This window comes from Platalea leucorodia, assembly GCF_965183815.1.
Source record: "Platalea leucorodia genome assembly, chromosome: 11".
Classification (NCBI taxonomy): Eukaryota; Metazoa; Chordata; class Aves; order Pelecaniformes; family Threskiornithidae; genus Platalea; species Platalea leucorodia.
Window position 1 is genome coordinate 18,236,828 of NC_138833.1, and position 17,290 is coordinate 18,254,117.

The 17,290-nt window shown below is 50.2% G+C and overlaps 1 protein-coding gene across 1 annotated transcript; it reads left to right on the top strand.

The window, feature by feature from the left end:
• Positions 1-9,687: 9,687 nt before the first annotated feature.
• LOC309596267 (neuropeptide Y receptor type 2-like) lies at positions 9,688-10,851 on the top strand (the record flags this gene model as incomplete). The annotated part of the gene is made up of 1 exon (XM_082324220.1): positions 9,688-10,851. One exon carries the CDS (start codon positions 9,688-9,690, stop codon positions 10,849-10,851), a length of 1,164 nt encoding a protein of 387 aa, XP_082180346.1.
• Between the last annotated feature and the right edge of the window lie 6,439 nt (positions 10,852-17,290).

Below are 17,290 nucleotides of genomic sequence, written 5' to 3' on the forward strand. Positions count from 1 at the left end.
CGGACCGAGGACCTGCCTGCTCTCTGAGGCAGAGCAGATTATGGGCCGATGAAAAGACGGCGCTCTCCTCTGCCCCATTTCTCAGCTTTTTGACATCATTTTTGCTCCCTGAAGCATAAAATTCACTGTTGTATTCTCAGAAGAGCAGGTGAGCAGACTCGCTTTTGCCTAATCAAAACCCAACCACTGGGAAAGGCTTTTGGGCTGCAAAGATCCTTTGAACAATCCCATCGTGTTTGAAAGGACACGAGGCTCCCGGCACACCTTTTGTGTGTACCCAGCCTGTGTGTGCAAATACCCCAGGGTTTAAGGGTCTGGGCACCTCTGCTCGGGGCTGTGGAGCCTCCCACACCCTAGGACGATGCAAGGGACCATCCTCGTAATTCCCCATCCTCGTACTTCAGGGTGTAGTTGCTGGTTGAGGCCGGGGAGACCCTCAGCTACTTTGGGATCTGTTAGCTGCATGGGGAAGCCTTTTTGCACCTTGGTGTTCAGGCTGCCACAGACAGCCTGTGCCACGACGGCTCCTCTCGACCCACCGAGAGGGCGAGGGGCTCTGGCACAGTGGACCCCGGGTGTCCCATAGCTGCGGAGAAGCTGGGGGCCGGGCAGCATCGTGGCTACGCTGCATGCACTCACTGCCGGCAGTAATTATGTTGTAGCTGGGTGAGATTAGGCAGGCTGGCAGGCAGCCCACGTCTGCAGTGCCGTGAGAAGAGCCTGGCTCCCGGGGGGAGAGCTGGGGAACGTGGAGGGAGCAGGGGCCAAACCTCGGCTTGGTGGCTGCCAGTTGGACTGACACCCCAGGCGTGCCGAGAGCTCGACCCTGCCCTTCTTACTGCACTGCTCCGTGTCACAGGGGGATCGCTTGCAGGGGGACAATTTGTGACCGTGTCCATCACCATGGATTGCAGGCAGCAATCCCTTCCTGAGCTCTGTCTGTGCTGCCAACCATGGGGGCTCTTCAGCTGACTAAGTTATCTGGTCAAAGAGATGAGCTGATGTTTGGGAGCATCGCAGGTTTTAGTGCTAACCTCTCTGTTGGACCCCTGAGACCATGGGAGAGGACAGTCTTGGGGACTTGCGCTGACTAATCCATGATTTAAGAGTTTGCATTTGCTGTCATCCAGCAAACACCATGTGCCAAAAATGACTGGAATTCACCCCGTGGTCCTGATGAAGTGGTCCTGATGCAGCTTCAGGCTGCAGTGAGTTTCTCTCCTGTCAATCACTGCCTTTTCCCCAGGCATCTTATTCCAGCCCGGGGAAAAGAAGAGTGGGGAGCTGTAGCAAAGGACTCTGGGGAATGGGCAAGACAAGTCTTACGCCAGAAGAGAAAGGAGGAAAAAAATCTCTCTCGAGCAGAAATCAACCATCCACTGCTGAGGACCCTGGAGATGAGGAGTATCCATCCACCAGGAACACGGGGAATAGCATGCACTTCCCATTAGCTGCTCTTTGCCTCTCATTGCGGACGGCTGGGAGACGGCAACGGCCCCTTCCAAGCAGATTTGTCTTATCCTGGTCCCCTCCACTCTCAGCTTTCCAGAGCAGCTAAATCAACAGCCTCAGGGAAAACGAAGGGGGAGAAGACACAAAACTCCCACAAAAATCCAGCTAGTGCAGCTGTTGGATTTGGCTGGCTGTCAGCGCCGGTGTGCCGAGCCCTTTCCTACCTGAAGGGGAGATGGGGAGAGGAAGAAGGATGGGACTCACGAGGACTCTTATCTGAGTCCTGGGTTCTAGTGCCACTTTCTGTATGACTGACTTCAGGAATGTTCTCCCTCTCCTTTTTCTGCTGAGCCATTAGAGGGTTTTCTTTTTCCTGGTGCATCACGACTTTTGTGGCACAGAAAGTTAGTTGAAAAGCCTCCTCATTTCCATTCTCGCAAAGAAAAGGAAACCAAAGTCCACTGTGGAGGTGAAGAGCAAGACTCCTCTGTTAAACTTCTAGCTGTAGATACTCAAAGCCAAGGAGAAGTGTCTTCATCCCTAACCTCTGGGAGCATCTCCTAGCCCAGGTGAGCTGCAAACTCACACGTTGCCTGTGGTGGAAATCCTATGCTGGGAACACACCTGACCTCTTCTCTTTGAAGGCAAAACCTTTGGCCAGGTAGGGAGCTGTGCTTCTCCTGCTTCCCTGTGTTGCCTGCAGGGTGCTTTCCTAGGCTCCCGCAAACTTGGATTTTGTAGATTTGGACACGAGGATGCTGCTTTTGTACCTCTCCCTCTCTCTTGCTCGAGGTGTGTGGGCAGTGCTGAGAACCCTAAAATAGAAACTCACTTGGGTTCCTAGCTCCACGCTGAATCTGGCTCTGGAACAGACTGAGCCATTGCCAAGTGGCTAAAACTTCTCACCATTACTTTTATTTGCATTCCAAGAGTACCCGAAGGCCTGTCCCGCAGCAGCAGCCTGCTCTGTGCAGGGTGCTGCACAGGCGCCGAGGCAGAGGAGGATGGGGAGGGGTCCACGAAGGCTCTGCTGAGTTGCAGGACCTGCAGACCTCTTGCTGCAGGGGAGATCCACCCCTGGACAAGACCGTGCCAGTCCCGAACGAGTTTAAAGCCTGAGCAGATGGGAGAGGCGCAGAGAGAGGGCAGATGGACACTTGCTCAGGTCAGTGGCACAGATGAGGAGCCTGCAGACCTCCAGCTCTCACCACTTCTCCCTGGAGAGGGAACTGGATGTGGTGGAGAAGCTTCTCTCTCCTCGATGCAAGAAGCCCCTCAGTGGCTGAACACTGTATAAACAGCAGCGGCAGGCTCCCTCCCCCTTTCCATTTCTGTTTGTTAAACACACGCTCCCTGCCTTTCTCTCATTCAGGAGCTAACACGGCATCCAGCTTTGTGAGACGGGGGCTGTCAGTCACCCTGCAAGAGGGTGCTCTCTGGATGCTCAGGGTGGGGTACCGAAGCTACCCCTGGCGATGAAGCACCCTCCGGCAGCCCAGATCCGCGCCTGACTTCCTCGCTTTTCTGAGGACAGTTGCAGAAAAGTCCTTTTCACCCCTTTACCACAGGTTGACTCCCAGAGAGTGGAGAGGACCGAGTGCTCCATCCTGGCTGGCAATGAGACGGTAACTGGAGGTGAGCGGCTTGGTTCCCGACGGAGGAGGACGCTCTGGCCTTTGCAGGTGGGTCGGGGAGGGCTCGTCCAAGCAGCAGGGCTGGGATGAAGCCAGGTCTTGGCCATGCCACATGGTTCAAGCGAAAAATGTCCAAGCATCTTTGGGAAACTGAATGTGGGGACCGACAGCCCAGAGCTGGAATAGAGAGAAAGTGAACAAGAAATACTGTCAGGAGAGTTTTGAATGGTCCCCGAGCAGAAGCAGAGAGTCTGGGAAGCAGGATGCTGAGCGAGAGCAGTCAGGAGAGCAGGTTGCTCCAGGGGGCTGCAGAAACTGGGGACGTACAGCTACAGAGCAGCGTGCTGCAGGTGTGGGGCTGAGGTGCGTGGCTGTCTGAGAAATCCTGATCTCTCCCGCGATTTGCCTCCTCGTGGCTTGGTACAAACCTCCCGTCAGCTCCTCCGTGCTGGGACTGCACATGTTGCTGGCACTCGTCTTGCTGCCAGAGATCAGTGCCCTCAAAGAGAGAGATGCAAAGGGAGATAGGGGACTGCAGGAGGAATATTGGTGCTTGCTTGCTTTCTGCACTCATTGCATGTTAATTGTTGAACAGAGAGAGCCTCTTACAGTCCTGTTGTAGCCTGCATTTCACCTACAGAGTTTCTCGTCCGTCCCAAAGCAGGATGCTGGATTTGCTCCCTGGTTGTTCTGTTAGTGGGGTTGTTATTTCTCTCCCCTCGCTTGTCTCATCTACCCCAGACTCCCTAAATTTCAGGAGGCAACAGACTCCCCAGGTTAACCAGGATCCTTCCACCAGGCTGTCTCTTCCCTTCTGCAGCCCTGACAACTAGTGTGGCTCCATCGCAGCATCACCCGCTGAGCCCTGTCTCCCAGCCAGCATTGCTCCGCTCCCATGGCACGTCCCGTGGGGCAGAGGGCTCTGCACTGTTCCCCCCTGCTTTCTGTAGGAGAAATTTCCAGGAGAAAGCGCGTATCCCAGCCAAACAGATCTCTTCTCATCACCTTCTTTTTCATCCTGTCCTGAGCTGAGTGACTAAGGCATCTTCCTTGCCTTGTCCCCTTCAGAGTCTTTCGTGGCTCCAGCCTAGGCAAGGACATGCAAATGTTTAGAGTGAGGAACTGCAAGAAATCCCTGGGGTATCTATCTCCTCATCCTTGCACTTTGTCTCCCAGTTCCAGTTCTACCCTGGGGTCCCCCAGGAGCAGCTCCGGGGCCCTGGAGCTTTGCAAGTGCAGGGGTGGCAGTGCATGTCTGATGCCATTAGGTTTCTGCACCAATGGGCCTGATCTGGATAGATAATTTACAAAGCTGCAGTGGATGATGAGCAGGTCAGAGGGTCTTCCCTTCTGCCATAGCGTCATAGTGGGGCAATCACCCCTTCACTGGGGATGGAAGGACCTGGGACAATTTCTATCTGCTCTTTGGCTTCAGGAAATCATCCCAGAGCTGCCGTTTGCCCTGAAACCAGCCCATAACACAGAGAAGGCAAAACGCCCTCCCCTCCGTCACTCACATTTTGCATTTTCATGCTGCTCCTGAAATCTATGTTCAGGTTTTATCCTGAGAGATGCAGAGTCCTCTCTGGTGGTGAGTACAGGAGGCTGGAGTTAGCAAACTTGGGCTCTGTTCCTAGCCCTGCCATGGATGTGCTGTGTGGCCTCTGGCAAGCTGGTTAAGCTCCATATCTCAGTTTATTGTGTTCTCCTCCCTTAAGTGCTGTGCCGTGGGGTGCAGGGCTGAACACTGCTGCCTCTCGAGTGCTGTAGGGGAACGTGAAGGTGGCAGAAGGTGGCTTGCCCCGCGGTGACAACCGGGTTCTGGTGATGAGGGATGGTCTCAGACCTCTTTGCCATGGACTCTGACTGCTGCCCAGATTTGGGAGTGGGGATGAGATGAGCCGGTGCTCCAGACTGCGCTGCTGGAGATGAAGCGGTTTCATGGAGTTGAGCTGCTTTGGAGGAAGGACACAGCATGGAATAAATCGGTGGGCCAAGCCATGAAAATATCCATCAGCCTCAGCCCTCACGCCCCAGTGCTGCTGTAGAAAGAGATTGTGGCTGTCATCAGCCAGAGAGCAGAGGCTGGCCCAAGTCCTGCCACTCCCTCCTTTTGAATCAATGATAAATGTGATAGGATTGTAATTTCTGGCCAACCTCTGAGCAATCTGTGTCCTTACCTCCCTCTTTACTGCACCCCTTGCCCCCACGCTGCGTGCCTGCTGGCTGCAGCGACCCCAGTCTCACTGCTTGGGACAAAATGAGGAATTTTAATTAACAAGCCCTGTTTTCTCCAGCCCTCTGCCCACCCCTCCAGCCCAGCTTTCTGAACCCTGCCGGGGTTTGCAGATGGCTTTGCCAGGCCTGGATGTGCCCTGACAGATCTGGACCAGGCTGGCTGCATGCCCAGGGCTGCAGCAGGGACACGGAGGGAGCCGGGGTGTCCCCATGAAGCAGAGGTGCGTGTGAGCCCCAGGGCAGTCCAGGCCCTCTGTAGGAATGGATTTTGGAGTTGTCATGGTGGTCACTGTCCCTCGCAGTCACCGACAGCAGTGTGCTCAGCGAAGGGCTGAGGTTTCACAGCTCCTCTGTGCTTCCCCCTCCTCTTCCCCTCGTCCCAAAGGCTGAAGCTTGCTGGCACAGGGCACAGTGCACAGCTCTCTGCCTCCTTTGGGAGCCATCCCGGTGTCCCAGCCCTGCCTCAGGCTGAACCTCAGCTGGAGGAGAGGGTGACAGCAGGATCCAGGCAATACCCTGTTTCTGCATCCCTTCATGGCAGCCCAGCACCAGAGGAAGGGGCTTAGGGTAGTATTCCTGCCTCCTCCTGGTCTGCCCTGCTGTTTTGTTCTCCCAAAGGAAGGTGGTTCTCAGCTCCAAGGATTTTTCCATCTAGCCTGGCAGGCCTGCTGGGCACGGGAGCGTGTGCCTGGCAGCAGCCTACACATATGCCAGCACTTCCATTACTTGCTGGAACGGACCTTGGCCCACTCCTAGCAGCATCTCTGCGACCTTCAGGCAGCCCCTGGCATGGGAACATTTATTATGACCATTTTGCCTCTTAATTAAAATGCCGTAATTGATTTTTAATAGTTCTCTTTTGGAAAAAAACAAAGCAAACTAAATCAAATAATAACTCCATTAAGGCCATTTTGTTAGGAAGCAAAAGCTCCAATAATCATGATGTTCCTGGCTCCTCTCAGATGGTGGGTAGCTGCCAGTCTCCAGCGAAAGGAAATCGCCTGAGATGTGAACACGGGAACTGGCAGCCAGTTGGTGGCTGAGATGGGGAAAAAGGGAAGGGAGTGTCCACTGGTGTCAGGCCAAGACTTGAGTACCGAAGATAAACGGGACAGGCAAGCCACAGAAAAGGGGATAACAAGTGATAGTGATAAAGTAATGCTAGACAATCTGGAAGGTATAAAAACCCAGATGGAGAGCAAGCAGGGAAAGCACAGCCACTGAAAGTGTGCCCAGCCCTTGCTCTGTTTCCCCCACGGACCCTGCTCTCCTGGCAGTAAGGTTTGCCTTGGGGCCAGCTGAGCACCGCTGTCTGAGGGGAGGCTCTGGGCTGGGTGCTGCTGTGTATGGGTCGGGCTCTGCCGAAGAGGCTGTGGCTGTGCCGCCTTCCCGGGGTGTTCCCTGTTCCCCTGCTCCCTTTCCCACTGCGGCGGCTGTGCAGGGTGGCTTTGAGCTCCTCTCTCCTGCCTTAGAAGTTGGGGCCCCCCTTTTGTCTTTGGGGTTACCTTTCCAGGGCTGGGGGCAGCTGGGTCATGGAGGTCTGGGATCATCCTTAAGCAAACCCTCACTCCAGCAAATCCACCCACTTTTGCCTCCAGCTGCTGAAAGCTACCTTCCTACCCTCTTAGCGGTAGCTACATGGTCTCCATTACCATGGTATATGACCCCAACAATTTCATTTACAGGAATCATTGGCATAAATCAGCCAGCAGAGTTAGCCAAGTTAGGCAAGCCGGTGGTCATGGAGAGGGCAGGAGAAAGCAAGTGTGCAAGCCGGGGTGGTCTGCCGCAGGCAGCTCTTTAGCTGGGTTTCCACAGGGTCCCCGGTTTGCAGGCGGCCGGGCAGATTCCTAGGAGCAGCTCCCAAGGGGGAAACACAACCCTTGCTCTGAGGAGCAATGAAAGAACAAACAGACTTTTATTATTCATTGCAATGTAATTGCTGCCACCTTTACCATCTTGCCACCATTATTTTATGCTATTTGTTTAAGGAACTAGCTTAAATGCCAGTGCTCTGCACAGAAAGCATTCTCCCTTCCCAAGGACAGGCTGTCCTTAAACATTTGGCTTGCAGGGCACGGACCTGTGGGAAGCCCACCAGCACCCAGGCAGCAGTGCTCCCGTCTCACCTGGTACAAACCCAGAGCAGTTTGTTCCTCAGGGAGGCTGAGAAGCTGCCCAGCAGGCTGCCTCTAATTCCCAGCTTCGTTTAAGCCCCATGCCTCCCTCCCTCCGTAGCAGGGCATTATCCCCTCTCTCTGCAGGTCAGAGAAAACATGACGCTCTGCAGACCACCCTGTTTGGGCAGAATGATGACTTTTGCTCACTTCTGATCAAGTGTGCGGTGGGAATGGGGGTCCCACACACAGTGCTGGGGAGAGAGGGTATGTGAGGGGCCACATCCAGCCCTCTCCACGTACCCCAGCAGTAATGCTGAGACACGGAGGCTGAGAGGGAGCCAGTAACAGCTTTTCTCCTGCTGTGTTTGGACTGAACGAACACCCTGCCGTGACAACACTCTGCTGTTACAATGGCACCAAACGCCAGCCGCGGGTTCCAGACTGAGTCAGTTCTGGCTCATCAGTCCGGTTCCCCGCTCCCAAAGCCATATTCACGCAGATATTTGAGCACCACATGGCAGGAGGCTCGCTGACGCTGGGGCTTTGGCTCTCGGGCGTCTTTGTGCCTGGATGCTCAGCAACAGCTCTGCGGGAGGCTTGTTCACAGCTTCAGCTCTTTGCCCCCTGCACATGCACGTCCCTGCAGGAGCTCCCTCCTTGGCAAAGCCGGCGGATGCCTGGGCATCACCGACACTGAGGGGACAGACAGGTTCTTTTAGGGATCTTTGGCAGATTGATGATGGCACTAAATTGTGGTTACAATTAAAGCTTTATTTCCTTAACAGGATGTTATGATTAGTATAGCACAGAATTTATGATTGGAAAGGCACAGGATTTCTACAATCAGAATCAATGTAGTACAATCTACAAGTAGCATAATACAGAATTTATAATACAACTTAACTTATAATTTATGATCACCTGGACCCTCTGCAGATCTGGTCAAATCCTAACACATGGTTTGCTGTAGCAATATAACAATCATAATCTGGACTCGAAAATCACATGAAAGAAGACGAGTCCCTCACTCAATCCTTGGAGGAAGCAGAGGACGGTGGGGGTGTCCCTGGCCACGGCGGGTCACGGGTCTCACTGTCCAGCAGTTCCCACTTAGGACTTGTAATTGCTTGATTTTATGGACAGTGCTCTGTGTGCTGTTATGCTTCCCTGTTCTGTGACGGGGTCATCAACAACATCTTGGTGCCTCGGACCTTCAAGGCTGGTAAGGAAGGGAGTAATCGGCCTGGCACCCAGGAACCTTGAGTCTGGCAGGGAGGGGAAGAAGAAAACTGTTTGGTTTGTCTGCTTGGTTCACAGGACCTTCAGGGCCTGGTAATGAGGGAAAGGGAATGAGTACATGACCTGCTTGGTCACAGAGAATGGTTGCTTGCCCCATAAAATGGCGTTAGTTATGCTAACCCCATTGCCAGGGGTCAGGAGCAGGGGGTACTGGTCACACTGGGTTGAGTTGGGTGGTAGGGTCACCAGCAGGAGCAGTGGTGGAGACTCATGCAGAGACAAGGTGACAGATATTTTCACCCAGAGAGGTGAGAAATAAGAAACTGAAAAAAAACGGTGCACAATCTGGAAATAAATTGTTATGGGGAGATGGAGAAGAACACTTTGAATTGGAGAGTGTCTTATTATTTTTCTCCTTTCCTAGTTCTTAAGGAGTTAGGACTCAGGGCATTTTTGTAGGCAAGTACATCTCATCAAAGATGACTGACACCCTCATCGATTTCTTCTGTCAGCCCCAAGAGGTCCCAAATTTTTGGCTTGTTTGAAGCAACTTCACTATTTTGCAAAGCCTAGCCTGAAGAAGCAGGAGAGGCAGTGTGCAAAGGGCATCCATGAGCAGGACATCTTTTCAGGACCTACCAGTCTAGCCCTGGCTGATTGTGGGGGTTTTCCCTGTTCAATTCAAATAAACAGAATCCCAGAAACTTGTGTGAAACTTTGCATTTTTCCCTGAACTTTCCTTGGGGAATCGGTGTTCAACTGATCACAGGCTCTAACAGGAGGTGTAAGAGAGCTGAAAGGCCATTCAGTGTGAGGAAGGATGGGGGGTAAGGGAGAAGGAAGGAGGACGTCACTGCTGCTGCTGTTTAGCCCAAAATGCTGTGTGGGACATGCCGTTTGAGTCTCAGTTCTTCCAGATGCTCTGCTGTCTCCTGTGCTCTCACTTCTGCTCTGTCTGTGTTCCAGACCTCCTCCTCCTCCTGACAGAAGGGCTTGGGCCAGGCATGGGACCATTGGAGGGAGCCAACAGCACCCTCACTGTGGAGAAGACAGCATTAGATGAGAAGCTGCCACACGGCTGGCATGCCAAGGACTTTGTCACTCCTAGCCAGGATCTCTCTGGGTCCCGCAGTGTTATGATGGACAGCACCAAGATCCTAGGGGTCCAGGTCGTTCTGATTGCCGCCTACTCCCTCATCATTCTGCTGGGGTTCATCGGCAACTCCTTGGTCATCTACATCATAGTGAAGTACAAGACCATGAGGACCGTCACCAACTTCTTCATAGCTAACCTGGCCCTGGCAGATCTGATGGTGGACACGCTCTGTCTGCCTTTCACCCTAGTGTACACGCTGCTGGACGAGTGGAAGTTTGGAGCTGTTCTTTGTCATCTGGTCCCTTATGCTCAAGCTCTGAGTGTCCATGTGTCCACTCTCACCCTAACTGTGATTGCCCTGGATAGGTACCGGTGTATTGTTTTCCACCTGGACAGCAGGATTTCCAAGAAGCTCAGCTTCACCATCATAGCTGTCATGTGGCTAGCAGCAGCTGTCCTAGCAGGTCCTCTGGCCATCTTCAGAGAGTACCGGTATGAGGAAATCCCATCCATCAACCTCAAAATGGCTGTCTGCTCAGAGAAATGGCCTTCCGGTAATAACAGAGATGCCACTATCTACAGCCTGTCCATGCTCCTCCTGCAGTATGTTCTTCCTCTTGCAATTATTTGTTATGCCTATACCAGGATCTGGTTCAAGCTGAAAAACCATGTCAGTCCCACTTCTAGGAATGAAAACCAGTGCCGGAGGAGGAAGACAACCAAAATGCTAGTGATGGTAGTTGTGGTATTCGCAGTCTGTTGGCTCCCCTTCCACATATTCCAGCTTGCCATTGATCTTGATCTGGTTCTTATCTTCCATGAGTACAAACTCCTGTACACCGTCTTCCATGTTGGAGCCATGTGCTCTACATTTGTCAACCCCCTGCTCTACGGATGGATGAACAAGAACTACCGGAACGGCTTCCTTATGTTCTTCCGTTGCCAGAACAAGCCAGAAAGCATCCACACTGAAGGCTCAGTTAGAGGGAGGTCGTATATCTTCAGGGCCAACACCCTAAATGGGAGCATCAAACAGACTCCTGGCAATGGACCACTGCCCACAGAGGTTTAGGGATGGGACATCCACCTCTAGGACTGAGGCTGACTGAGCCCAGAGACATTCTTGAGTGAATGCCTTTTTTTGGTGGGACATTGTGTTGCCAAAACATTATAGCTACCGCAGCCACATAGAAATACTCCCCTGTATCTCTCAAAACAATAAATCTGGTGTATTTCTGTCTGACCAAACAAATGAATTTTTCCTTTCTCTGAGTTCAAGTTATACATGCAGAAGCACGAAAAAACACACACAGAGGAGGCTTTCATTTAGCCAGCAAAATACGCCCTTTTTGCTATTTCCGTTTGCCAAAGTGGGTTGCTCAACCTTTTACCCCCGACATACTACACATTACAAATGCAGAACCTTCATTGTGTATGCTTGTTCATCCATACGTCTCCTACCCAAAAGCCTTAATGATCCATCTTTAGCTAATGCCTCTAAGGGGAAGGAGACCTACTTTCTTCTGCAAACACGGGCTGGCTAGCGCCATCACTCCGCAGGCCTGGGAAGGGAGCGGGCCGGTGCGGGTTGAAGCTGGGCAATCCATGATCTCTTGCAAAGCGTTTGCATGAATCTGCATTTGCAACCCATGGGATGAGCTCTCATCCTCGGAAAGCCCAGGAGGTGGCAGTGACACTGCTTACCACAGTTTCCTTTACAAGTGACAAAGCAAGGCTTTGGGGACATCTCATTAGCCAGGAAGCTTGTGAGCCAGTGCCCTGGATTTAGCAAGGAGGAGAGCAGGCAGAGAAGCAGATGATAGGAAAGGAAAGAGCTGGGGCAGCTGATCAAGAGGACTGGAACTGAACCTAGGGGTTTGGCAAAGGTGATTTCCTCCAGACCCTAAGATGTGGCTCCTGCCATGCAATAATTTGACGGGTGCCAGCACAACCAGAGAGGCAAAACTGCAAATGACACCATTCTCCAAGGTACACAAAGGGTTTCAAAGCTTTCCTCTTTCTCTGGTTGGAGGTACTATGGGTCTGTACATGGGTGCTTCAGTTCAGAAGACAGATGTAACCTGCTTGCATGGTTATCACAGATGTGGTGTCCTCTGGCAGAAGACGACATGGAGACAAATGAAGATGTATTCTTTCATACCAAACTATATGTTCTCCTCCCTAAGGCTGTGTCAGCTGGGGAGCATATTTTTAGCTCTGCCATCAAAGGAGGCTTGATTGCTACTGTGATCTCAGCTGCTCGTCATTGGTGCTGTCTCTAAAAGTCAGTGTTCATCAGATTGGAAAGTAACTCCCAGATGCAGGAAGGAGACTCCACAGACCTCCTCGTTAAAGACAAAAAGAAAAGAAAAACTTTGATTTGTAGGTCTTCACTGGAGCAAGGACAAGAGGTAAGAGGACTTGCAGTGCTGAGTATGCCAGCCTGGATCAGGCTGCTGGGCTGTCACATCTGGAGTCCTCAAGAGATGAATTGTCAAAGGACTTATTTGAAAATACGGCTTTCCTGCCTCCTCCCCAGCTTGACCTGCCTCTGGCCCTTGTTCTCCAACTCAGCTTCTGACTGCCACACTAGATTTTAATCTCTCTGTTTATTTCTTTCTCTGATGACCCGCTTCATGTTCCTAAACAGGTACAAGAAAGTGATCTCTGGTTCCTTCCCGAGAGACATCACTGCCAGGCAGGGGCTGCAGACCATGCTCCACACTTGGAGACATGGCCATGCTGATGCCTAATAACCTCCCCAGCACCTGATTCTGCAGATCACAGCCCATTTTTCTTTTCAGGGAGCTTCAGACTCTATGAAGGTCCTGTCAGGAGGTCACTGGTGTTCCAGCAAAAGAGTCATCTGCTTCCTGACAGGCCAAGACATGATGGGAGAACCAAGACACAAGTAAACCTTCCCCATGTGACGTGCCATGGCGTGACGGTGGGAGTTTGCTGTTTCATCCTGACGGAAGGAGGAGGATATTCTCCTCCACAGCACTGGTAAATTCTGTCCCTGTCTAATGAGCTGGTCATTTCTACAATCCATCCTCCCAAGGAACTCTCCCCGTGTTTCCATCAAACTCCAAGATACAGGGAAATGTTTATGTTTCAAAAGCAGCTTAAATGAGTGGAAAGAATTCAATGATTACCAATAAACACTTCAGAAAGTGATTTAACGCTCAATAATACATGTCAGAGTAAAATAACACACTCAGCAATGCAAGCTTGGAAGCCAATCACGCTGCCAGCTGAGATGGATGAGGAGCTAAATTGCTCTTCTAGGGGCCCTGCCAAAGGTTTTGTCCTGTGACACCACACATGGTATCTGACTGTGAAGCAAGGCAGATATTATTATGAATGACTGTTTAATTTTGAGCCCAAACTTTTAAAGTAAATATGGATAAATAAATAAATAGATCTCAGCTCTTCACAAATAAATACTGGCAATGGCATTTATAGGGCAGAGGGATTTTTATGCTGGAGCAAACTGAGGAGAAACTATTTACTTGAAGTGTAACAGCAAAGTTCCGTTTGCTTTATTTAATACACTTATGCAGCTTTACTGATGATTTCTGCCTGCAAGCTTGCTGCTTTTTCCTTGCCATTGGAAAAAGTTACAACCTTCCACATCCACTGCAAGCAGGGAAATCAGCTCTCGGTTGTGTATACATGTCCCTGTGGAAAACCACGACGCCTCTATTGAGGGAAAGTGGCCTCAGTGTCCGCTGCCAAACAGAACAAGAGAAGGTGGAGAGCAAGGAAGCAGAGCTTCTTACCAGAGGTTGATTTGGGCAAATAAATAGTATGTTATAGGCTGCCATGACTGCACAGAAGACAGGAATGAATTTGTTTCCATAAAACAGAAATCTGTTGGAGTTTAACATTCCCCAAATATTAACACTCTGCTGAAGATGGCCTTACTGCCATGATCAGTTCCATGAAACCAAAGACCAGAGGCATTTTAAGTTTTTGAACTATTTAGAGCTCAGGACAGGGTACAGCCCTGCTCTGTTGGTGTCAAGGGCAGATCCTCTAGCAGTTACAGATATTCTTGGAGTCAAAGGCATCTTCCCACTGTCTGCTCCTTGCCAAAGGTGCATCAGTGGATGCCCGCCAAGCCAGGCTCCTCTCCGCAGAGCTGGCCCTGGTGTTGCTGACATGGGACGGAATGAGTCATGTCAATGGCACAACAGCTGATAGGGATAAGGTATTTCATTACAGAGTTGGAAACACGGTGACAAAAATTAAAATGAACAAGTGTTTCATCAAAGCTTGTCTGGAAGACAGTGTTGTTCCTGGTGACCAAATGAATTTCCTCTAGGGCTCCTCCTGACTCTTGCTGACATCCTTCTCAAAACGCTGCTTCACTGAACTGACCCGAGGATATTTCACAGCTTTTAGGAGAGAGGTTCTGAATTCCCTGAGAAACACCCTCTTTCTCATGCTAGGACACTCCTTCTGGTCACATCATACAAATCTTGTATTATAAAAAGTACCACTGAACAGTTCTTAATTGCCAAGTGACCCCTAGCAGATGATTAACTTTGAATAGACACCACAGGTGGGGATGCCTCTAGCTATGCCATGCAACCATTACTCACATGCCAGACAAATACAAGAACAGCTGAGATGCGGCAACATCACCATTTAAAACCAGCAGCATCAATAACTGTTGTTCCCTATTACAGGCTGCTCTAAGAGCTCTCAGGAGTCCCAGAGTCTCTTATCAAACTTCCAGGCTTGGCAAAGCACATTGAAATTTGCAGAGCAAAGGCTGTGCTTTGGGCGCAGGAGGCTCTTGGAGCACTAGCAATTTCGCCTCTAAAACACAGTTTGCTCTGAAAATCCCTTCCCATTTGAGTTCTAAAGCATGTATGTCTGTAACAAGCTAATGTGCATAAAGAGAGCAAAGGTTTGGGTTGTTTTACTTTTCCTTGTCTTAAGGCAATATATACAGCCAGCATTTAGATCAATGCAGGGTGAGCTGGGTCCTTCGGTCAGGGCTCTGGTAGAATCAAAGACGTGACACCCTCCCGCATATGCCTGTGCTTCATCCTGCTCCTACAAAGGCCAGATCCAGCCCCTCGTGGCTCTCTGCCCTGCAGTAACATGCGCCCTCTCCCATTACCCGTGGCAGCCCAAGCCACCAACGTCAAATGGCACATGTTTTATTCAATATGCCCACAAATGTATCGGCAGAAACATTGCTCTGAGCTTTTCACAAAGGCTCTGTAGGGAAATACATACTAGACCGGGAAAGAAGCAGTTCCTCTAACATATGCTAATAGGAGAGGGGCTGGAGTGCCATTCTGCTGAAGGAGGTCACAGACAGCTCAGCCTCTCCCCTGATATCAGCTGTTAATCTTATCATTGTACAGCTAACACGGTCTGAAACCAAATTAGCCTTTGTTTGGGCAGGAGCTGTGGAGTTGGCACTTTCTTTGCATGCCTTTGTCTTTCGGCTCTGTTATTCTGCGATTTCAGCAGGGCCTCTGAATGTGCTGGATTTAAATAAGGCTGTAGGATCGGCTAATCTGGTGAAAATCAGGAATTACCACAATAATCCAGAAAAAAGAAAAGATTCTGGGTTTATGTGGGTGAGCAGAATTTGGTCCCTTGCATTTGAAAAAACAGAGCTTTGTCTTCCTTTCAGTTTTCCCTTATCTAGCTTGAGATTCTTCAAGTGCCAAAAACAATATTGCGTATTACTGCCAGAACATTTATCTTCTCTTTGAGCTCATTTCAGAGAAGGGATTTGTTCGGGAGGGCCTGGGAGGGGAAGAAGGCTAGGTTTTTAAAGCTCATCGTTATCTCTAGTCTCAGTGTTCTGTAAGTCAAAAGACAAATCAGAAAAAGACAAAGTCACTCACACACACCAGGGGAGGTACCAATTTATCTTCAGACAACACAATCTCTATTTAATTTTCTATCCAGACAACCCAGCACTCTTTGCCAAAGTGTTGTATGTATATGGGGCTGAATGAGGCTGTGGGAGGAAAGCATTTTTCTGTTACTAATAGCAATACCTTAGTGTCACTCATGATTTATAGCCAGCAAAGAATACTTTTTCTGGTCTATGTTCTGCTCAGTGTAATGAGTACAGAAGGAATAGTGCAGAGGCCTCATGGAGCTCACAGGAGGAGATCTTCATTAGTTCAGTCCTCTCCAGTGTGGTAGCAAAGACTGTGAACATTAGAGGAGAAACCCTTTCGTTTATAACTAGCTTATTGAAGTGCACAAGCATGGAGTTGTCACCGTGTCACTCTGCTAATGTGTCACAAACTTTCAGATACCGTTTGTCTTCAGGATCCGCACGCAGCTCAGCCTCAAGGTGGTTCTCCTTGCTGCTGCGTGGAAGGAAGAAGGAAAATAGTTCACAGAACAAGATTTCAAGATATTCAGGAGAGGATGAGCCCCTGGATGAAATTTGGAGGTTAACAGTTGTTGGTGGAACGTGGGATAGATTGTTGGCTCTATTGGGACCAGGATGAGTAACATCAAAAGGGGAATGAACTCTGCCATGGTGTAGGAAGAACAGAGCCTCTATCAAACTAGAGACAAGTAACAAATAACAGCAAATCTGGATCCACCACGTCCAGTATCCTGTCTTAGATTGAGGCAATAAAAGATGCTGTTTAGGGAAAGCATGCTAACTTGGCCACTTTAGTGGTCCGTTCCCCTTATACCCATAGCAGGAGCCACAACTGTTGTATTAGAGATGTCTAGACCATTTAGTACCCATTTCTACACTTTTTGTTTGTGATTTTGTCTAATCCCTCCCTGACTCTGACAATTCTGTCTGCTTCCACAGCCTCCTGTGGCAGCCAGTTCCAGAAGTTCATTCCCCACAGTATAAAAAAGTACTTTCTTTCAACTGTTAAAACCAATCCCCTACAAGTTTCAGGAAATGCCCTCTGGTTCCAGTACTGCGGGACTGCTGAACAGCAGCTGAAGCAGTGCTTACCCAGTGCCTTCTTATTTTGGTAAATCTTGATGCTGTCCTCCTTCTCCAGCTTTCTCCTCTCCTAGCTCAAGTCACATCTCCTAAGGCAGCTTCTTCATCCCTGATCATCTTATTTGCTCTTCTGTGGACCTCCTCTAGTTCCACAAATACCACAATGGGTTGAATTTTGCTCATAATTCCTGTAAAGGAGTGGGATCTATCAGCTTTGTTCCAACCTTGCTTGAGATCAGCCACATGAGGGCTTTTAAGTATGTGTGGGGGAAGGACACCTCTTGATAAAATGTCAGGCTGCCTCTCCCTGGCTGCAGCATCGCTGCATTCTTAATGAAATCTCATTACACTGGTCACTGAGTCAGTTCAGTGAATCATGAAATGCATCCCCAGTTTTGTTTCTGAAGTTGAGAGCCACAAGGGCAGTCATATCCCTACCTCACCTTGAACTTTGTATCCGATAGATTTATCCAGGGGCAAGACTGGAGTCCAAATGATCCTGATCCTGGACTGGTGTCCTAAATCACAGCTTCATCTGTCCGTTCTACAA